The sequence below is a fragment of the Pleurodeles waltl genome, chromosome 8, assembly GCF_031143425.1.
Source record: "Pleurodeles waltl isolate 20211129_DDA chromosome 8, aPleWal1.hap1.20221129, whole genome shotgun sequence".
Lineage (NCBI taxonomy): Eukaryota > Metazoa > Chordata > Amphibia > Caudata > Salamandridae > Pleurodeles > Pleurodeles waltl.
In genome coordinates this window covers 488,238,050-488,261,892 of record NC_090447.1, presented here as the reverse complement: position 1 = coordinate 488,261,892, position 23,843 = coordinate 488,238,050, and the positions used below count along the sequence as shown (strand labels likewise).

General features: G+C 46.4%; 1 protein-coding gene across 1 annotated transcript in view; it reads right to left on the bottom strand.

Annotated features, from left to right (window-relative positions):
- Positions 1-22,839, bottom strand: part of MRPS9 (mitochondrial ribosomal protein S9) — a 385,254-nt gene extending 362,415 nt beyond the window's left edge. Inside the window, exon 1 of the mRNA XM_069204443.1 lies at positions 22,620-22,839. Within this exon, the coding sequence (XP_069060544.1) occupies positions 22,620-22,763 (144 nt within the window). The 5' untranslated portion in view covers positions 22,764-22,839. The remainder of the gene's footprint in view (positions 1-22,619) is intronic.
- Positions 22,840-23,843: the final 1,004 nt, after the last annotated feature.

The window sequence follows — 23,843 nt, the reverse complement described above, 5'->3', positions numbered from 1 at the left end:
CCCTGATGCTGAGCCTGCACATATTGGTGTCCCCAAGTGATTATCTGCAATTTGTGGGCTGAGAGGCAGATGAGGCCTGATTGCTGATACTAAGTACCTCCACATTGACTGTTCCTGGCACTGCTTTGTTTGGATCCCCTGGGGAGAGGCCTGTTAATTTAAACATGTGTACACTATGAGGCAACTCCTGAAGTGATCATTGCATGCTGCTGCAGGGATTCCACCTTGCCCTTTAATAACTACCTGCTTCTGGCCAGAACCTTCCACCCTCGACATAGCACAGGGCCCTGTATAATCTCTCCCACTCAGGCCCCAACACTTGGATTGTATCCCAACTGGCCTGGGAAGGACAGAGGGAGAGATAAGTACCCAGCGTTCCACACTTACCAAGCGGACGCCCAGGCAAGCTACATAAATCTTTATGCCCCTACACCTGTGGCCGGTCAGACCCCCCCCCCCAAAAAAAAACTAGAGTGGAACAATTCTGCTATAGCACGCCTGCAGTGGATACCCTAGCACACTGGTCCGACTCCCATCTTTAGTACACACCACCCAGCCTCTTCCTTCTCTCATCTTCGGATTCCAACAGTAAGAACGGCTGTAAGGAAATGCCTCCTTGGCATGGTTACCCCCTGACTTTTTGCCTTTGCTGATGCTATATTTTGAATTGAAAGTGTGCTGAGGCCTGCTAACCAGGCCCCAGCACCAGTGTTCTTTCCCTAACCTGTACTTTTGATTCCACAATTGACACACCCTGGCATCCAGGTAAGTCCCTTGTAACTGGTACCCCTGGTACCAACGGCCCTGATGCCAGGGAAGGTCTCTAAGGGCTGCAGCATATCTTATGCCACCCTGGGGACCCCTCACTCAGCACAGACACACTGCTTGCCAGCTTGTGTGTGCTGGTGAGGACAAAACGAGTAAGTCGACGTGGCACTCCCCTCAGGGGGCCATGCCAACCTCACACTGCCTATGCAGTATAGATAAGTCACCCCTCTAGTAGGCCTTACAGCCCTAAGGCAGGGTGCACTATACCATAGGTGAGGGCACCAGTGCATGAGCACTGTGCCCCTACAGCGTCTAAGCCAAACCTTAGACATTGTAAGTGCAGGGTAGCCATAAGAGTATATGGTCTGGGAGTCTGTCAGACACGAACTCCACAGCACCATAATGGCTACACTGAAAACTGGGAAGTTTGGTATCAAACTTCTCAGCACAATAAATGCACACTGATGCCAGTGTACATTTTATTGTAAACTACACCCCAGAGGGCAACATAGAGGTGCCCCCTGAAACTTAAACCAACTACCCGTGTAGGCTGACTGGTTCTAGCAGCCTGCCACACTCGAGACATGTTGCTGGCCACATGGGGAGAGTGCCTTTGTCACTCTGTGGCCAGTAACAAAGCCTGCACTGGGTGGAGATGCTATCACCTCCCCCAGGCAGGAGCTGTAACACCTGGCGGTGAGCCTCAAAGGCTTACCCCCTTTGTTCCAGCACCGCAGGGCACTCCAGCTAGTGGAGTTGCCCGCCCCCTCTGGCCACGGCCCCACTTTTGGCGGCAAGGCCGGAGGAGATAATGAGAATAACAAGGAGGAGTCACTGGCCAGTCAGGACAGCCCCAAAGGTGTCCTGAGCTGAAGTGACTCTAACTTTTAGAAATCCTCCATCTTGCAGATGGAGGATTCCCCCAATAGGGATAGGAATGTGACCCCCTCCCCTTGGGAGGAGGCACAAAGAGGGTGTACCCACCCTCAGGGCTAGTAGCCATTGGCTACTAACCCCCCAGACCTAAACACGCCCTTAAATTTAGTATTTAAGGGCTCCCCTGAACCTAAGAATTTAGATTCCTGCAACTTACAGAAGAAGACTGCTGAGCTGAAAACCCCTGCAGAAGAAGAAAGAAGACACCAACTGCTTTGGCCCCAGTCCTACCGGCCTGTCTCCTGCCTTCCAAAGAAACCTGCTCCAGCGACGCTTTCTCCAGGACCAGCGACCTCTGAATCCTCAGAGGACTGACCTGCTTCCAAGAGACCAAGAAACTCCCGAGACCAGCGGCCCTGTTCAACAAAGACTGCAACTTTGTATCCAGAGGAGCAGATTTAAAGCCCCCTGCAATCCCCGCAAGAAGCGAGAGACTTGCAACACTGCACTCGGCGACCCGACTCGACTGGTGGAGAAACGACACCTCAGGGAGGACCCCCCGGCGACTCCGAGACTGTGAGTAACCAAAGTTGTCCCCCCGAGCCCCCACAGCGACGCCTGCAGAGGGAATCCCGAGGGTCCCCCTGACCGCGACTGCCTGACTCTAAAATCCCGACGGCTGGAAAAGACCCTGCACCCGCAGCCCCCAGTACCTGAAGGATCGGAACTTCAGTGCAGGAGTGACCCCCAGGAGGCCCTCTCCCTTGCCCAGGTGGTGGCTACCCCGAGGAGCCCCCCCCCTTGCCTGCCTGCACCGCTGAAGAGACCCCTTGGTCTCCCATTGATTTACATTGCGAACCCGACGCTTGTTTGCACACTGCACCCGGCCGCCCCCGCGCTGCTGAGGGTGTACTTTTGGTGTGGACTTGTGTCCCCCCCGGTGCCCTACAAAACCCCCTTGGTCTGCCCTCCGAAGACGCGGGTACTTACCTGCTGGCAGACTGGAACCGGAGCACCCCCTTCTCTCCATTGAAGCCTATGCATTTTGGGCACCACTTTGAACTCTGCACCTGACCGGCCCTGAGCTGCTGGTGTGGTAACTTTGGGGTTGCTCTGAACCCCCAACGGTGGGCTACCTTGGACCCCAATTTGAACCCCGTAGGTGGTTTACTTACCTACAAGAACTAACATTACTTTACCTCCCCTAGGAACTGTGAAAATTGCACTGTGTCCACTTTTAAAACAGCTAAATGTGTTTTATGTAAAAAGTATATATGCTATTGTGATTATTCAAAGTTCCTAAAGTACTTACCTGCAATACCTTTCAAATGAGATATTACATGTAGAATTTGAACCTGTGGTTCTTAAAATAAACTAAGAAAATATATTTTTCTATAACAAAAACCTATTGGCCTGGAATTGTTTCTGAGTGTGTGTTCCTCATTTATTGCCTGTGTGTATGTATAACAAATGCTTAACACTACTCCTTTGATAAGCCTACTGCTCGACCACACTACCACAAAAGAGAGCATTAGTATTATCTTTTTGCCACTATCTTACCTCTAAGGGGAACCCTTGGACTCTGTGCATACTATTCCTTACTTTGAAATAGTGCATACAGAGCCAACTTCCTACAACGGCACCATTACATTAGACATGCACGCCAACTTTTGTCCCCTTATTCTGAAGGGTGCTTGCTGAAAGGCCTACAGCTGTGTATCACTGGTGGTGGACAATGTCTAATGGTGAAACAGAGGCACGATACAGGATGGATCCGATCTCCTCATGCCTGGCCCAGCGCTCCAGGTCAATATGCTGCACTCCAAAACCATTAAAGATACACCAGTGGCCTCTCTGCGGAGCAAGCTACCTCCCACAGAAACTGATCCCCCCACTCCCCAACATCAACAGCAGGAAACACTCAAATAGGACTACATGGCCCACTTCCTGCAGGAGATCTGCTCAGAAATGGGATCACTCACGGCAGGATTCAAAACGAGTCTCAGGGATATTAAGTGGGATGTTTCCAAGCTGGGGGCGGGTGAGTAGATGAACTGGAACGCAGGGGTGTAGCAGCACTTGAGGAACAGCAAATCGATTTGCAAACTAAACAGGAGGATTTGGAAAAGAGGACCAGACGGAACAATATATGCATGGGGGGCGTGCATAGAGGAGCAGAGGGGAGTGACATGATGTCTTTCACTGCAGAACTCCTTAAGACGATTGGGGGGGTGAAAACTCCCCACACCAGTCCTCAATAGAGTGTACTGGGAGCCCACACTCAGACATTTTGACATGTCCACTTCTTCACCAAAAAATAAGCTATCATACAGGCCTCAAGAACAAAAGTAGGCCTGGTGTTTCGAGGACACACAATGTTCACCTATACCAGGACCTCTCCCCCGTCACCCTGCGTTGAATATGGGACTTTAAGCCTGTAAAAAACAAACTGCGAACTGGAAATTCAATAGCAATCGGGACATCCCTTTGTGCTGCTCTGTACTTGGGAAGGCAAGAGATGCTCTCTGCGATCCCTAGTGGAATAAAAAACAGCTGCTGGGACTCCCCGTGGATCCCGTAGATTGAGATACTTCTCCTGCCTGAAGACCTCAAAGGGTGAGCTGAAACCGGTTTAGATCACAGTAAAACCCCACCGCCCAAACAAACGTCAGGCTGAGACTTCATCCCAGGAGACAAAGCAGGACATTATCCATCATCTTCGTAAAATGGGGAAGGATGTCTCTCCGGCTCCCTCCACCTTAGGATCCCTGTAAATGTAGCAGCACTCCTACATTTGGGTACGTCTGTGTTTTGCTTCACTAATGACCGAGCTGAAACACTCATGCACTAACAAAAATTCTCTGGGATGCGCTTCTTATTCCAAAGAAGACATTATTTCACTATACAAGGTTCCTAAAAGGAGATTAGCTTGCTGAAAGCACACGTTTAAAAATGGTCACAGCAAAGAAATGAAATAATGTACAAATGATTCTCAACTTCAATATACACAGCAAATAAATGTATCTATATTATAATGAAAAGCGAATTAAAAAATATGCATCACCATGAGAAAAGGGCATCACTGCTTCATCTCCCTCCTATTCAGCATCACATCGCCAGATCCCACAATCAATCGAGGAGAGAGACATCAATTATCCTCACAGGAAGGATGGCACACTCCAGCATCCTGGATGTGCATGAGAACTGCAAACACTCTCTGTCCCCAGTCCATCGGGTTTCGGCCTCTTATACTTTGAACAAACAAGAAAGGAAAAGTCTAGAACTTTCCCTCTCCCTGCAGGAGTTTATTTATTCAAAAAAATGCTGCTTGCTTTAGGCCTGCTTTAAAAATAACACGTCGGGACGTGGCCACAATCCCAACGTGATTATCCAAAACAAGGCAGTTCCCTGCCGTCTGAGTACATTCTTATTAGCCTATGCCCTTGGTGGGGAAAAACACCAAGAATAAAAACATGTACACATTGTACAATTTGGCAAACTACTTGCAACTTTTAACGTAGCAGTGTCTAATGCTAAGATAAAGTCAATAGGCAGAATGAAGCTGGTGGTCACTAAAGTGACAGTGTAGTGCTAGGTTAAGTGCAACATGGAGTCAGTGGTCAAAACTCTCATATCATTACAGCCTGTCTTCCGCTACTGGTACTGCTGTCTTGCCCGCTCCTCTGGCTTGCGGAGATGCTGGACCACGGGGAACCGAGGGAGCACCCACAGTGACCTTCTGCACCCGAACTTGGACCGTGCCTAATGGTCAATCCCTCACGTTGCACACCCTGGGAGGGTAACTCCTTTAACGGGAAGCAGGCATGTTGGTGGCTCTCTCCATGGGAAGCGGACAAACTTGTTGGAACCTGTTGGTCCTTTCTTTTTTTTTTTTTTTTTTTTTTTAATTGGTTTCACTTCCTTTTTTCCTACAGGTCAAAATATGTCAGTCCATGCCTCAGTAGCTCTGTACAGATACCTTCTGACAATTTCTTAATCCTGGGTGGGGACCACATGCCAAGTTTGCATCCTCTCTTAACCCCCTGGGATACCCTAATGCCTAAGAGCTGTCATAAGCACACCTTTTATGAGATTGCGGTAAATCAAGGGGGAAGTTCAACAACCATGCTCTTCTCTTTGCACTTTGCCTCTCCCAAAGTAGGAGCCACACTGCATGGCGACCTCCCCATCCCCCTAAACCCCGACTGTGGCAATGGGCACCAAATTACTCTCCTTTAATATCTGCAGCCTAAATTCCCTAAACAAATGCAAGCAGGTCTGGAGATACATACTCTCAACTCAACCCAGACATATTAATCCTTCAGGAGACTCATCTTATAGAAACGCACACCATATGACACACCAAAATATCCTATACATCACTGGACGTACACTGATACTAAAGCTTCTGCTTCTCTATCACAAAGTTGGTGAGGGATTAAGAGGGACATTACCTGATGTTGCACGTGCTTAGAGGTAAACATTGACTCACACCCCTTAACATATATGCCCCAAACACCACACAGGACTCACATCTCCGACGCACCCAGAGGGAACAATTATCAGGGGTGGAAGTGACATTATAGCTTGCAGCGACTTCAACTTCGTGTGGGACCCAGCACTGGACAGGAGTGCGACCACTTACCAAGGGACTTGGGCTATGTTTGCTTAGCTAAAGAGGGTCATAGCTGATTTAGGGCTCATAGATGCCTGGCACTACAAACATACCGATGCACGGGACTACTCATTCTACTCTCATGTCCACACATCATATTCCTGTAGTGACCAAGCCTTAATAAAACACTCCCTCTTGTGAAACCTCGCTGGCGGAGATCTCTGACATCTCTATCTCTGACCATGCTCACATCGAGCTAACATGGTTTGTAATCATTTCTCCTTCTCAGGGCCCCCTGTGCTGGCGCTTACCCCCACAACTCCTCTGGGATCTGGTAGATGTTGAAGAGATCAATAAAAAGGATCACCGAATACTTCATGCTTAACTCTACTGGAAATACTAGTCCACATGCTATGGGATAAGTTCAAAGCAGATATCCGAAGGGTAATCACTTCCTTGGCAACAGCAAGAGGGAGGGAGACACGATTGGTAGAATCCAACTTGACAGCCAAGATTAAGGCCCTGGAACAACAGGATAAAGTAACACCCACCTGCTGTAATAAGAGACAACTTGCCATTTTGCGTGGCCAACTACGGGCTCATAGGATAAATAGAGCTGAACACTCCCTCCTGGTGCTATAACAGCAATATTACGAGGGAGGCAACACAGTGGGCACTCTACTGGCTCCTAGACTGCGCCAGATACCAGCCAATGCACATATCGCAAAGCTACAGACTGGAAACAAGCGATGGACGATCATGGAACGAGATAAACAACAAGCGTTACATGAATATTACTAGACCCTATATAATAGAGAAGACGTCCAGCCAGCTCTGGTAGAGAGTTACCTGGCCGCATGCAAATGGGAACCCCACCATCCCCAACATGCAGAGAGCCTGGATGCGTTGATCATGCTCAAGGAGTTCCGCAGTGCAATTTGGGCCCTTCCCCTCTGCAAAACGCCAGGACCAGATGGGCTCCCAGTCAGCTTTTATCAGCTGTTCTTACCTGAACTACAGGACCATCAGGTGCTCCTGTTTAACTCCATCACATCAGTCACAAGACTCATGCTCTACATGGCAGAGATAACCCCCATACCCAAACGAGCAAAGACCAGATGCTTTGCTCGTCTTACTGCTCCATCTGGCCTTTTAGACCCAGACCAAGTGGGCTTCAACCATAGCAGACTGCAAGAGAACAAAGTACAGACAACATACGTTGCATAGTGCACCTAGTTGAGAAATCACATTGATATCATATTCTGGCATGCCTTCTCTCACTTGATGCAGAGAAGGCCTGTAATAGGGTAAACTTGTCCCTCCTTCTAGCAGTTTTACTGAAAACAGGGACAGGACCGTACATGATTGTTAATATCATGGCCTAATATGTCGCACCAATGGTTACAGTCAATGGGCAACATACAGCCCCCATAGCCATCCGTGGGGGGCCACGGCACGGATGCCCCCTATCGCTCTTTTATCTGCTTTGGCTGCCAAGCCACTGGCTATTACCATCTGCTGAACGGTTCAGATAGTGGGCATCCCCTATTGTCGCATGTTTGAATGCTTTCGAAGCAGTATCAGCCTTTAAAATCAACATGTCCAAATCAAGCGTGCTCAATCTGGCCACTCCAGATATGAGCTTCCTGCCCTACAAGAGCTGGCACCATTCGGATAGTCCTCAGACATGATCAAGTATTTGCTCCTTAATCCTATCCTCACACTCACCTTTTGGAAGTGCGCAAATTGGCACTGCGTCAACTGCTCCCTCCTGGAAGACCTCTGGAGGTAGAAACCCCCCCCCACATCTCATGGTTAGGATGGGTCAATGTCATAAAGATGAACATCCTCCCGAGAGCCCTCTACCTATTCCAGACCTTGCCCACCCCAATCCCACAAGAAGATATCACCCGTTTACAGCATGATATCTGCGCTTTAATCTGGAATGGGAAAAGGCCCAGGATATCTAATGTTCTAATGATGCAACCCAGAGACGGGGGTAGGATGTGCTGGCTTGTGTGCTGGCTTGTCCCAATCTTCTTGCATACTACTGGGATGCCCATCTACACTATACCTCTGCGTGGGTAGTGAGAGAAAGCAAGAAACACTGGTTCCACACCGACAGGGCAGTAGCCTGCACACTATTGTGGGAGTTAGCCTTGCTGCCCAAGCACGCCCGACCGCGTAGCTCATACACCGCCACCCCTGCTAAGATAGTGCTTTACACTAGGGGCCAAACTGGAACTTAAGATAGGACTTACTACCTTCCCTTCTCCCAGTACCTCTATTTCACGCAACCCCGACTTTATTCCAGTGCTATCGAACCACTCCTTCCGAATCTGGCGCAATGGTGACTGTAGGACTCCATAGAGACATTTGAGCAGTGTAAAGAAGAATACAGCCTCCAGGAAACAGCAATACTAGAATACTGTGAGCTGTGACATTGGGCACCACACCCCTCTGTTTATCCAGAGGTTGTCTGGCCATACCCTCACGTTGAGAAACTAGTGAGGGTATACGATGGGTCACGAGGGCTAATTTCAAACACATTTTGTAAGCTCCAGCACTCTACATCCCCCCCACACCCACTCCTATCAGTTTGCATGGCATACCACTACCATAGAGGGCATATCGCCTAAACAGTGGGAAACACTGTGGTGAGACATACCCAGAACATATTGCACCAACTTTCTCAGGGAAACGGCATTCAAGCTTATGTTCCAATGGTATTACATGCTGGCCCACCTCTACACCATCTACCGTGGTACGTCCTCCCTTTGTTGGTGATGCGGGTTGGAACAAGGGGATTTCAGTCATATACGGTGGCCCTGCAACCTCATAAACACCTACTCGAAAGAGGTTTTGAGTCACATCAAAGCCACTGTGGGGTTCCTTCTCCCTGTCTCCTATGTCACAGTCATCCTTGGTGTCCGCCTGCTGGCCCTAGCAGCGATGACCTATGCTGAATGGATGCTTATTGGCTACATGCTCCTGACGGTAATGCTGCTTGTGGCTCTGACATGGAAGACGACAACCTCCCTTTCCCCTCCAATGGTTCTCTCACTTGTGGCATGTGATGGGGATGGAACAACTGTCTCACAACCTAAATAGAACAGAAGCCAAATTTGAATCTGTGCGATGCCCACTGGTACAAAACCTCACCTGTACAGAGTTCACTTGCTTTAGACCGCCAAAACTTAGATCACTGCAGCTCTTCAGTTTATCAACCCACTGGAGCTGCACCTTTCCACTTGGAATGTCATTTCCTTACCATAAATAAGCTTACACCACATGACACCACACCACTGACTCAGCAGCCCCGCTGTACATTACTGGCCTTGAACTGTACTTCACATCATATGTTCTGTTTGTATTTCTTGGTATTTTTAACCCCCCCCCCTTTTTTTTTTTGTTTTACCTTTCTTCTCCTTTGTACTATGATTTGTTGCATGATGGTTGATCTTGTACTATGTCACATTAACAATGGCCAATTGTGGCTTTGGTGAATCTTAATTCACGCAGTCGATCTAGCCACTCTGTAATGTTTGATCTCCAATCGTCCTGTAATGTTTGTGGTGCTACAGTTGCACTCTTTTCTTCTTTTGGACATTATAATGAAGAGATTCTGAGTAAAAAAAATTATACTTCCTCACAATCAATTCGTATCATGGCCACCTTTGCCACTGTTCTTTAGCGGAACATCACACCCAGAGTCATCTTCATTGCGGTCATCTCCACAATTGACTTCTGAGTGTGGCAGTTCATATCGTTAAGCCAATGGGCCCAGTATCCTTATAAGCGACATCTATTGATGGGTCACTTAACCCTCAAGTGAGTATTACATTTTGTTACCTCCCTCTTGGGGTCATGTTGTCCTTCAATTGTATAGGTACAAATTAATGTACTCAGACAGGTACCATTTGAAATTCGGTCCAAGTCACCCAATCAAAAGGATGGTAAAGAAGCTCTGCTCCATCTAAAAGCTGTCGGGTAGGAGAGTCCTAAAAGGCTAGGTGAAGTGGCATAACAATACCTTGGGGGGGGGGTCGCTGCAAGGTATAGTTATTGCCCCCACACACAAACATAATCACAGTGCCACCCTTTGTGTTCAAGCACATAACTCCTGCAACCCACACCCAAGATATCATCAGGAATTTTACTGACACATGGTGAGAGCAATTTAATTTACAATATGGGAGTTTACGGGCAAAGTATGTATGTCCTTGGCTACATAAAAACTTAAATCAATGCTTCCCCTAAGATAAGAGTCTTCAAGGGGTTATTTTGTGAGGAATGTGCAGATACAAATGAAATCTGTTCAAAAATAAATTAAAACTAAATTGTCACCATCACTACCTTCACCCCTAGATTATAAGAAAACAGGATCCCTTTCTTCTTGTGTGCAGTTCTGCTTTGTATTATTTCCTAGAACAATAGTCAACATGGTGTAATGATAACCATAAGTCCCTGGTACTGTCTGTTTAGATTGAGTGTTGTCTAGTACCTTTAGTACTCAGGAGACCTTCTCTTTAAATCCCAGCTCCATCCTTCACTAAACTGTGTAGGCTTAGCCATCCAGAGACAGAGAAGGGGCGGAGAAGGCGCGGAGCAGAGAAAGAGCGGAACCAGGAAAAGGGGCAGAGCGGGGAGAGAAGGCACGGAGCAGATAGAGAGCGGAGCAAGGAGAAGGAGGGGATCAAGGAGAAGGAGGGGATCAAGGAGAAGGAGGCATGGAGAGAGGGAGCGGGGAGAGCCGAGCAAGGAGAAGGAGCGGAGCGGGGAGAAGGAGCAGAGCAGAGAGAGAGCGCGTAGTGGGAGAGAAGGAGCGGAGAGAGAGCAGAGCATGGAGCGGAGCAGAGCAGAGAGAGAGCTGCTCGGGAAAAGAGTGCGGAGCAAGGAGAAGGCGCAGAGCGGGGGGGAAGGAGCGGAGCAGAGAGAGAGCGCGGAGTGAGGAGAGAAGAAGCAGAGAGAGAGTGGAGCAAGGAGAAGGGGCGGAGCGGAGAGAGAGCGGAGCGGGGAGAAAGAGCGGAGAGAGAAAGCGGAGCGGGGAGAGAAAGCGGAGCGGGGAGAAAGAGCGGAGAGAGAGCGGAGCGGGGAGAGAAAGCGGAGCGGGGAGAGAAAGCGGAGCGGGGAGAGAAGGAGCGGGGAGAGAAGGAGCAGAGAGAGAAAGCGGAGCGGGGAGAAAGAGCGGAGAGAGAGCGGAGCGGGGAGAGAAAGCGGAGCGGGGAGAGAAGGAGCGGGGAGAGAAGGAGCAGAGAGAGAAAGCGGAGCGGGCAGAGAGAGCGGAGCGGGGAGAGAAGGAGCAGAGAGAGAAAGCGGAGCGGGCAGAGAGAGCGGAGCGGGGAGAGAAGGAGCAGAGAGAGAAAGCGGAGCGGGGAGAGAAGGAGCGGGGAGAGAAGGAGCGGGGAGAGAAGGAGCAGAGAGAGAAAGCGGAGCGGGCAGAGAGAGAAGGAGCAGAGAGAGAAAGCGGAGCGGGCAGAGAGAGAAGGAGCAGAGAGAGAAAACGGAGCGGGCAGAGAGAGCGGAGCGGGGAGAGAAGGAGCAGAGAGAGAGAGCGGAGCGGGCAGAGGGAGCGGGGAGAGAAGGAGCAGAGAGAGAGAGCGGAGCGGGCAGAGGGAGCGGGGAGAGAAGGAGCAGAGAGAGAAAGTGGAGCGGGGAGAGAGAGCGGAGCGGGGAGAGAAGGAGCAGAGAGAGAGAGCGGAGCGGGCAGAGGGAGCGGGGAGAGAAGGAGCAGAGAGCGTAGCGGGGAGAATGAGCAGGGCGGGGAGCGAGAGCGCGGAGAGGGGAGAGAAGGAGCGGGGCGGAGAGAGTGAGGAGAAGGAGCGGAGAGAAAGAGCTGATCAGGGAGAGAGAGAGAGGAGAGGAGAGGGAGAGGAGAGAGAGAGAAGAGAGAGAGAGAGACTGATTCTACATGCCAACAGCCCAGCCACGTTCCAGGAGGAATGTGGCTGCACATGGTACGACTGGGCTGAACTCACCAATTGGGGAAAACAGGAGGAGGGAGTAAGTAATAACGGAGAGGGAAAGAAAGGGGCTCAAACCTATAAAGAAAGGGGAAAACACCCTCCCAGACACTTATGCATGTCTTGGGCACATATGAATGCACAAGCCTTGTGTCACTAGTGTGAACCCCCTCACAACGCCACCCAGTCTCTTCGCTAATATCCCTATCCAAGCATTATAGAAAATTCACTCCCCTGAGACCAGAATTCTTTCTTTTTTCTGTCCCGAGGTACACTGAATTTCCCAGAAGAGACTGGTACTGGAGTCAAGAGGTTTACTAGTGAAATGAGAACCTGGAGCATAATTGAAAAAAAAAACGTATAAACTTTACTTATAAAATCCCCTAAATCAATAAAACTCTACTAAATCATATTGCACCTGACCCTGTAGTTCGTGTTTCATAAAGCAAAACACCTTCAATTCCGCTACAGTGATCATTTTGCAATTGAGACACCTCACATTGGCGTGCATTATGCATACTACCACATTGCCACAACATCTACAACACTGATCAAAGCAATAGTAGAGGAGAGGCACACATTTAAATGCCATATAGCTTGACACCACAGAGCTATAAAAAGTTGGCATATAAAACATCCCACTCTCATTTATCTGTACACTTTTAAAAAAGACATGACTCTTTCCAGAGGCGAGAGGATCGCCATGTTTTCACAATATGCTTATTTTCCAAACAAACATTCTTGCCTGACTTCTCAAAGTAAACATGTATTGATTTTGTTACTTTTATGTGACAAGCTGAACTAGTCTCTATATTCTAGTGGACTCGTGAGCACATGCTTGTAAGTGTTCGACAGGAGCTATCCTTGGTGAAATATAAGGACTCCAAGGTACGCACACAGGGATTTTGAGGTCAGAAATATAACAGAAGCAGCAGCTGCCATCTTGGCACAGTCACCCACCTCCTCCAGTCATTTAGCTGTGTCCCTGCCTATCCATATAGCGCAAACAGAACCAGTCATTGACTGCTAAGAGACACAAGTACTCAAGATTCAACATAGGCTGGACTAAAACCGCTCTCAGCCTCTACCATCCAGTCTGCTTGATTTCTCATTTTCCATGTTCCCACACTGTAAATAAGACCAATTAGTAATCGCTATGGGCAGGTACACCTCAAAAGTCACTGCGGGCAGTCAAACACTGCATTCAGCCTCCATCTGACAATCTGATATTTTTATATCTCTTTCGCACCTTATGCGGGCCTTTGTTGTCTTCCTCTCTTCTGAAGTCAGAGGCCTTGAACCTCATCATAGGAATGAGGTACATAAGCTGAATTGAGGAATTGGTACTCACAGTGCACTGTGTGTGAAGGGGGTGGCTGTTCGGTCCGACCCTTACTTCGGGCAGGACCCCAGCATCTCCTTAGTAGGCTACAGGCAGCAAAGAAGGGGAAGAGATGCGCACTGTCTTTTCTATATTACAAGTTCACTTAAGTGCTGCTCTGCATAAGGGGGCCGAAGTGAGCAGTGACCCCTTTTGACCTCTTAACATATGGTTTGTTATAGACAGAGAGACTGCGCAATCAGCAACACTAAAGCAATATTGTTCCAAGTTTTCATACTTTCAGCTATGTCATGCAAGTGGCTTCATGAGCTGTTGCTTTTGAAGCTGTCAAAAGGTGCCGAGGGTCCACCTCTGAAGGACAAATCTCGCCCCGTTCCCCACACACACACACACACACACACGGGCTGCGGGGCAATACGTTATGCCCCTTGAATTGTGTTCTATATTTCAATATTATAGATTTATTTACTAGGCTAAGATACTTGTCTGCAACTAAGGTTCCTGTATTTTTTTGCTTTGACAGATGCCATGTTTAAGTAGGCGATTGTGTAGTAGGTCAGGTTTCTAAATATGTGGGTAGCTTTATTGTGCTTACGCATCCAAAATTGAACCATGATATGAGAATAAAATAAACAGATTTTAAACAATGGATAGAGGCACATGAACGATATAAATGATCATTCATCAAAATGTGGATTTGAGGTTAAAAGTGCATTGGTTGGGACAGGAATGCCCTGTGTAAGGCAACCTGGCATATACCCCTACCATGAGTGTCAGACTACATAAAAAACTGAAATCCAGACTTTTTGTTTGTCCCTGGTATCAAGGTAATCTAGTGTGTGTGTGCAGCGGCCTAGGTTTGCCTCTGGTAATGAGAGGCCCAGAACCTGTTCGGTGGCTGGAAGGACGCATAACGCGTGCCATCGCAACACGCATAAGGCTAGTGTCCATGACCTGGATAAGTAACATAAATTAGTACTGGCAGCCGATCAAGTTTTTGAGACTCTTTAATGTGACCAGAACTTTTTCTATGTGTCAAGAGACACTGGAGTCTACTGACCCCTCTCATGCAAAGTTTTGCTCTGTATGTGAACTTTTGATCTTGTGCTGACATTCTACATGCATGTTGAGTGAGTTTACGTGTAAAAAGGTGTATAACCTATGAAGTAGTAGAATTGCATGTGGTGAGAGGCTGAGTACTAGCACCAGTCGGATTTATTTTGATGTCCCATTGTTGGAAATGGCCCTCTCTACTGGGACACCTCTAAACCTTTTGCCTGCCTCCTCCTACCTTTTGCTGGATTTTTGTTTGTTAGCCTTAGGACTTTTCAGAACAAGATACCAGGGCACTCCTGAAAGCAGTCTAAAAGTATAGTCCAAAGTGAAAAAAAGGGTCCGCGATTCAAACAGGTCGTTTTCACAAATATTTGGACTTTAATTCCTTGTGTCAACAAAATATATGAATTATCCAGAATACAGCCAACACGTGTTTCGTCCAAGGGACTTTTTCAAGGCGAATATGTACAAAACGCGAAATTTCCATGTAATTCGTTAAGTGAACAGGTAGTCCTGAGGCGGCTAGAAGTAACTCCAAAATGGATGTTCCCGATAGTTGAAATGCAGTAGCCGTGGAAGCGATGGTTTCTGATCTTATGACACTGATCGATGAGAGGCCATGATAAGCCCATCAAATCGTAATCCTGAAGTCGGAAGGAAACGGGCTCTGGTGTCATCGTGCAGGCAATGTTTGCTTTTTGGACTGCTTTCAGGAGTGCCCTGGTATCTTGTTCTGAAAATTACCTTCTAGGAAGTTCTTTGCACTTTCTCTGATCTAGTGCATTTAATACCCTTGGTGGTTGGGTATTATTATCAGGTTTAGCACCAATCTAGGACTCTTTGGATCTACCAATTAGACATTATTATCTGTACAGATGTGCGAATGTTAGGCATTAACCACTGTTGTTTCTTTACTTAGCCTTAGGACTTTGTGCGCTTTACCACTGTTAGTCAGTGCTAAATTGTGTGTGCCCTCTAACTAAAACAGTTTGGTTGGCATACATCTGATTGCCATATTTAATTTATATGTAAGTCCCTTCAGGCCTCGAGAAATCTGCTCTCCCACTCACTATGGTGAGCCATATGCTATCAGGTTGAGCTATGTTTAGGACCTAGCTGACATAGAACAGGTATTCTGTTCAGTCAGAAAGAGGAGGAGCAATAAAGACACCTTTAAATCTTTTCATCTGGACACATTTGCTCTGTGTTCAGAGATGGATGTCAAAAGTCAGTTAGTCTTCTTACAATTACCTTTCCTTCTCTGACTGCAGAGTTCCACCAGGATTTTGTAAAGTTAACTGTCTGATCTGTTGTACAAAGAGTGTGAAATTAAAGACTGTATGGTGTCAGCTGTTCTCTAAAACAAAGTTAAATAGGGAATAAGTCAACTGTACAAACATTTCAAAATATATTTCAGTACTTGTGAAAGCCCATTTGTTGTACTTCTGAATGATGAAAAAATATTTTAATAGGATTAAAACAAATTAGAACATCTAACATGGTGATGTGCAAATGATAAATATGTTTGTTTAAACTCAATTGTCACAGATTATTGTTAATACACTATATAGATTTATCAGTAAAGCTGCAAGTTAGTGGGAAGGTTTCGGCCATTTCTTGGAAACGTACGGTCTGTAAATGACGCTACCACATCATGCCTTGGTACTATATTTATTAAAAGTGAGTGTTTAAACAAACTGAGAGACACTCCTGCCCCTGCCCTGATGGCAATGCTATTACTAAACAATGAGTTAAGTCAGGAATCATGTGTACCCTATATGTGGGCTAGAATCTTAGTGCCTCATTTATGAGTAAGTCATGCAGTGTAGTGGAGCAAGTCACCTTGCTGTACAGCACTGCATGACAGGGAAAGGGCAGGAATGTGCTAAATTTAAGGAAATATGGTGCATTCATGTCCTTTCCAATGCACTGGTGCACAATGAGCTGCCAAGCACCAACACAGGCACTATTGCGCCATGGTGCAAGGATGCCTGCATTGAATGCAGGATTATTTTTGTGCAGAAAAGTACACTTTCCGCCACAAAAACAATCCTAGGAGTCATATTCCTCTTTCTATATGTGCTGCAGAATGCAGCACACATAGAAAGATGAAGAAACAAGGAGTAACAGTGATATTTCTCCTTGTTACATCTCCCCTGGGAATGTGTAAGATTTTGGCGCATCACAAGGTTTACAAGTTCTCGTAAATCTGGGGATATGTCAAAACCCATGAGAGATGGATAGGAACATCCATGGAATGCCTTCCCATTTTTGGAGCCATTCAGAACCACAAAAAGTGACTTTACGTGGCTTCAAAAATCTGTCTTAAGGTTTGCGTCACTTGTACCACTTGGTGCAAGAGCGATGCAAACAGCCACATAAATAGGCCCCAGATTAAACATACAGCAAATGTTTTGTCTATTTAATCAAACAAAAGAGGTACAGTAGAAATGCTGAGCTGACTTTTGAGGGTGCACTCATATGAGAATGAAGAAAAAGGTGACTCTATAAAATAAAATATTTGCCTAGTATCACACAATTTGAGATCAGGTTACTCGCACTGCAGGTCTAGTACATTATTATGATTTTTTTAAGCCTGCCCTTGTAGGGTGGTATACCATATGCACATGGGTTGTAAAATAAATGCTACCAGTGAGCCTGCAGCACTTATTGTGCACCCACTTAAGAAGTACTTTAAAACATGTCCTAGGCATGTCCCACTGCCATGTCGACTTGGCATATAAACCCTTTGTAATGCCTTAAACTCCTCTTTTATTACATATAAGTCAACCCTAAGGTAGGCCCTAGGTAGCCCATAGGACAGGGTACTGTGTAATTAAACGGTAGGACGTGTACTTTTTAGTTTTATATGTCCTAGTACTGAAGGTCTCCAAAATGTGTTTTTCCACTATTGCGAAGCCTACCCCTCCCATAGAATAACATTGGAGATTCCTCGTTATATTTAATAAGATGTAATTCCTAAAGCAGAGGTGGTAGATATAACATGCTTTGTATCTACGAGCATGTAATGATAAATACTCTTTAATGGTAAAGTCAGATTTATCATTACAAGTTTTAAAATGCCACTTTTAAAATGTTGGCAGTTTCCTGGCCTTAGCCCTCTGTGCCTGCAGGTCACATGACTGGGTGTAACTGACGGTTGAGACTTTGTGAATTAGCCCTAGACAGACACACAATAGCGGGATTAACAGAGCCAGAATGGGCTATTACCTGACTTGATGGAGGGGCAGAGCTTAATACATCCCCACTTGCAGCTGCATAGACTGGGCTCTGCCACCATACAATAGGCTTAACAATCCTATAATGTTAGAGCAGCTAGCTAGGAGCCAGGGCAGGGGAGGCAGGATACTCCTGGAACTTCACAGAATCCTTCTGGAAACTTCTCCCAACTTTTAGGAGCAGGGCACCAGGGAACAAAAATAGGGCTCTCAGACCTACTCCTCATTTCGCTACTGGATCAGAGTAAGGACTCTCTGGGGATTGCCTGCTGATGTGACCTGCTGCGCTTTCTACCAGACTGCTGCTGTACCTGGAAGGACTGTTTTGCTGCCTGGAGCCTGCCTTGAACCTTTAGAGGCCAGCCCTGCTGAGGAGCCTGCATCTTTACCTGCACCCAGGACTTCAGAAGTGACTGCAAGGGCTAGTTCAGCTGGTCTCCTGTTCAGGGCCACAGGGACTTAACAGGCTCCCTCCATCTTGAATCTTGAACCTGCACCTGGACCCAGCCAGAGTCTTGAACCCCCAAGAGGTCTCCATCCACTCCTGGACCCTTGGTTGTGGTGCTAAAGGTGCTCAGGTGGCCTTTCTCCAAGACTGAGGACTTGCTATTTTGAACCTTAAACTTTATAAATTCTTAACTATGGTTCTACTAATTGGATTTTGATGGCTTTGGTGTCAAATAACCTTTTAAAATGTACTCTATTTTTCCAAATTGGTTTTGGATTTTGTTTGTGTTTTCACTGTATTGATGTTTGTGTGCAGTATAAATACTTAACTAATTGCCTCTAAGTTTGGCCTGACTGCTTTTTGTCCCAAGCTACCCAGGGTTAAACACATGTAAAATTTGTGACTTTTTGTGGTTCACCCTGCAAACGGTTGTGGCTGTTGACTGACTGGCGTGTGAATCCTGATCAAGCAACAACCCAATTTCTCACACACATGATTTAGCATGGCACAAAATGTAGGATGGATACTGATTTACCAGGCAGTGGAGTGTTTCACTTACATTCATGTGGCTAGAAAATGGAGAATCAAATGCTGAAGTGAGAGAGGATAGAAACAAGGCCGGCTTTAGAAATTTAATGAGGACCTTGTTGGCAAAGGGCTGCTGTTTAGGTCTGCCTGAGCACTTCCATTTGGTAGATGGTGAGGGAAAGGAGTGAGACTTGTGTTCTTCTGTGGGAACTGCTGTTCAAGGTAAGAAAGATTCTAGGCAGGGCCCTTCATTTTTTCCGTCCTTGATTGCTGCTTCAGGAATGCTGTGGACAGCTACGTGCAGCAATCTCATAGTCCCTTGTACACACGCTGTGGAGACTGCTACTTGAAGCCAGCATTAGTACTACCTGTCTTGAGAGCCATCATCTTGCACAAAGGCTGTGTTTGAGAAACAGCTAGAAAATGGCATATGCAAGAGAACCTATCTAAATCGTTTCTGAGGCCTTAAACAGTGGCTCCACACCCCGTCTGTGAAATGAGTGTAAAAGTAGGACCAACTACACCTGTTTTGTTTTAGTATAGGTACTCCTTGTTCAATGAAGGGGGTGCTCCCCAGAGTACTGGAGGAACTGCTATGTGCCTAGGACTGGTGTCTGCATGACAGCATGTCTACAGACTGGAACAGACCTTGCCAGAAGTATACTGTTTCTGCAGGAGGAGCAGAAGTTCTGTAAAAAGACCCTAGAATCCTGCCTGCCTGCTCAGAGACAACAGGAGAGTGACATGCCCTGCAGGAGAGACTGCCCAATAGGAAAAAGCCCAATGTGTTCCTGGCAATCAGAACACCGAGGAGTAGATGACAGGGAGCAAATTTAATTATATCCTGAGGGGTGTTTCCCTAGGTCTTCAGGTAAAATTCCTGCTGTAAACTGTATGAGAAGTTCAGCATCAACTTGTTGTCATGATGCTGGCACTCCTGCCTCCTAACTCAAAGAAATGGTGCTGTCTATGCCACTCAAGAAGCAACTGTATTAGATTAGAGGCTGCAACTGCTGAAGAGCAGCAACCATCTGCACTAGCCCGAGGGGCCGAAACTGCTAAAGATGAGCATCCACTTGCAACTGCTCCAAGGCCACAACCGCCAACAGGCCACCCAAACACACTGTTCAACCCCAGTAGTCTGGGGAAGTGTATGAACTGAGAGACTGGCCTAATGCACAAAGAGGATGTTTGCTGCTAGAATGCTAACCTTTACCAAGACAAACTTGCTGAACGTGAAAGACTATACAGTTGATATACAAGCTAACATTTCACAGTAACCAATAATGATCTGCAAATGTGCCTAGTCTGTACCATACCCTTGCCTTTGCTTGGAGTTGCCCTAAAAGCGTGGGAACTCTCTGGAAAGGAGAGGGGAAGTGGAACCATTGAGGGCAACTTGTTTCGTTAGATCTCACAAGGAAACTACAACCTGTCCCTGAATCACTTATGGGATGTGCAGTATTTCACTTTGCTGTAAATACTTTCTTTTTAACAACGAGATAAGTACTAGGCTGGACAATCTATGATTGTGACTGTTGTTTTGACAGTTAGGTGCAGAGCTCTTAATCCCCCAGCTGCCACTGAGTCTACCTCCCTGAGAAGCCTGTGGCTGCTTACATTCGATCCCCTGCAAGTCAAAAGCGGAAAGGGTGTACTTCTCCTAGTTTGTAAAGCCATAGTTGGATGGGCTACAGGACACCAGTGGCAAACAACCTCGACCACAATAATTCAGGCCCAATAGTCCGTCTGCCCTATCCCCCTTCAACTCCCCCACCCCCAAAGATGGACTCAGAGCAAATAAAAATCAGTATAGAAAATTATTAGGCAAAAAAGAATAGAGAACTCTGGGTAGTTCCCAAGTTTAGGTGGAGAGAAAATTATTAGATACACATTTCTATACAGAGATGGACAGTGTGAGCAGTTGACATTTAACATTCCAATATGCACTGTATACCTTTAGGAGCGTAAGTAATCATATGCACTCTTTAATAAAACGTGAAAAACATTTTCATGAGCTGTAAATACAGTAGGTACGTTTAGAGCTTAACGTTTCCATATGCACTTTATAACATCAGGGGTGTAAATATGCTTGTGTGCATACTTTTTACAGACAGTGTACAACAGGTTCATGTGTATTACCACTTCATTCCTTCCCCTTGTCACAATCCTTATCTGTGAGTGAACCCCTACCCTAAGGCATGCTCATTTTAGCCCACTTTTTTTTTTTTTTAACATAGAGCCCCCGCCCTCAAGGGATGAGACCAACCAAGTCAAACTCCAACAGGGATTCCTGAAATAACAAGCACCAAACAGTTTCTCAATGCAACAACATCATTTGGGGGCAATGAGTCTGAAAAGCAGGACTGAGACAAGAAACAGTATGACTCCGTGTAATGAAGGTCACCATGTAAGTGATCAGGCCATCGTTACTCCGACCCTGTTACTATAAGCAGTCTTTATTTACGAGGACACAAAAGGCAAACGTAGGAGCACTGATCAAGAGGCCACAAACTGACACACCACAGGCAACCCATAGCACGACACAAGGCAGATGTCAGCAAAGACACTCCAGCAACTGCAGAGAAACAGTGTACAGACGGACAACTCTGCAGGTCAAACCAACTGAACTTAATAGAGAAGCGTCAGCTAGAACCAGAGCAAATCACATAAGAAGGAACAACAGGAGGACTTACAAATCCAGTGCCCACAGAAGAGGTGAATGAAGGCATATTCAAAGGGAAGTCTGCAAAGCAGCATTCCTATATGTCCAGTGAAGGCCGGACGAAACAGACCCTACATAGCAGGGTCCCGTAAAACGGGCACAGTATCAAAACCACTGGATTCTTCTTAAACACACTCTTCACAAAGGATGTTCTATGAAGGTGCCTTCCTCAGGAGGGAGACAGGAAAAAACAGGCCTTCGTGTTAAAGGCTGGCCCTCTTATACATCTCCCTGCACAGCAGCTAAGTAAGCTGGAAGTGAGCCCCCCTCATAGATAAGAAAAGAGATGAGGACCAGAAGAAATCGGTGCTATGGAGATTACAGTAAGTGATCAAGGCAACATACACCAGCGGGTGCATTTAATTTTGTTTTCCTGTGCTTTCTGTAACACTAGTCATCTGTTGTTGTACCAATAGCATGTGTTGAATGTATCAGTGTAACGTCCACTGCCACAACAAACCCTAAGATAGTTCAAGTATCTCCAAATGTGTTCTAGTGAAAACCATTGTGAACATAGTATAAGTATCTTCTAGCGTGTTTCTGAGGAAATAAGTGTGCATCGAATCTTTAAAGCTGTAGTGCACCATTAAAACAGAAGTCTGAGAGAACAGACCATGAATAATAGAGTCACAATTCTAAACTAAAAGGTCAGACTACATGTGGCTGGAGGGCACACGTTGTTCCTCGTTTTCCAGGAGCAAAACGGACACCTTTCCACGCGCTCTCTTTCTCTGGTAATTAGTACATGGTGTTTTTTTCTGTCTGGTTACGATTTTTAGATAGCAGAGGGGGGTGCATAGGGTAGCTTTACTCTCTTTGGGGAGCACGGGCTGGCTCAGCCTTCTAGGTGGCTGCAGACTCTTTCCAGCAGGTGTATAGAGCCTGTGTACTCTCCCAAGGTCAAAGGTTAGATCTTATACAGGCAGGAAGGCACACACTGGGTGGCTCTGCTATTGTGGGGAGGCTGGCAGAACTACTCCGAACTCTGTGTGGAGGCTGGGCGGTGAGTTGTCCGTCAGGATGCATTTGCTGCCTTGGAATTGTGTTCCTGGTCCGTACCTGACTTCCTTGGGAAGATGCTCCTCGTCGATTAAATTCTGCCCAAGGAATGGACCCGGAAAGAAGCGCGGAGGTCCAGCGTAGACAGCAGCAACGGCCCCTGCGGGTAAGCGCTGCCAGCGCTACAATGTGAGCCACTGCCATGCTTCAGCCTGTGAGGACACAGATGTTACCAGCAGCAGCAACACTCTCCCACCCGGAACGGGAAATAGTACGGATGGTCACTGATTACGCATGTCTCCCTGGAAATCAAACCACGGAGCCTGTTTCAAGATGGCGACTGCCGTTTAATTTTTGTGCGGTGGAAGTGCCATCCTAGTCCTTCGTTCCTGTCTATGAACCTGTCATCCTGGACAACATATTATGTATGCTGTGGGGTTGCTCGGGCATGTAGAGTAGTTGATAGTTTGTGTTGACACAGACAAGGGACGGACTGGCCATCACGCTTGCTTTTTGAATTGGTAGTGCAAACAGTACGTTTTAATAGAGTAAGTTCCCTACTGTATGTCAAGGGAAATGCCTTTTTCGATGTTACGCTGCTGAAAATAAGAAGAAATTATTATTGACATTATGTGCACGATATTCCCTAATATATATATATATATATATATACACTGTATATTATATATATATATATATATATATATATATATATATATATATATATATTTGTCCAGTGTTTGACGATATACACCTTTTCTTGTTAAGAGTTCCCTGAAGAAGAAAATATAGGTAATAAGTGATTGTTAGCCTGATTTCCAAAAGTCTCTGTGAAACATATATTTGCTTCTGTTGAACTACTCCTACATTTGTGCGCATTTCAAACTTCTGACATTCTCAACAAATTTTTATTTTTTTTAGTTCTTTTACGGTCTTGTAAAAATCACTTACAGTTTTACTCTGACTTTTCCCGTAGCTTACTTGGCAAATGAGGCAAAGTGCTTGCATACATGCCAACATTCTCAAACGGGGAAGTAGGAGATTTTGAAAAAAATCAGAGGAATGTATTTCGCCATTTGCTTATATGGGAGCACAGGCAATTTTAGAATATAGAAAATCGGGTATCTTGACAAAGGGGAAACCATCGACCTCATCCTCCTTGACCACTCCGCAGTCTTCAACTCCATCTGCCACCACACCCTTCGCACACGCCTCTCCGATGCTGGAATTCGCCACAGAGCCCTGGACTGGCTCACTTCCTTCCTCTCTGGAAGAACCCAGAGA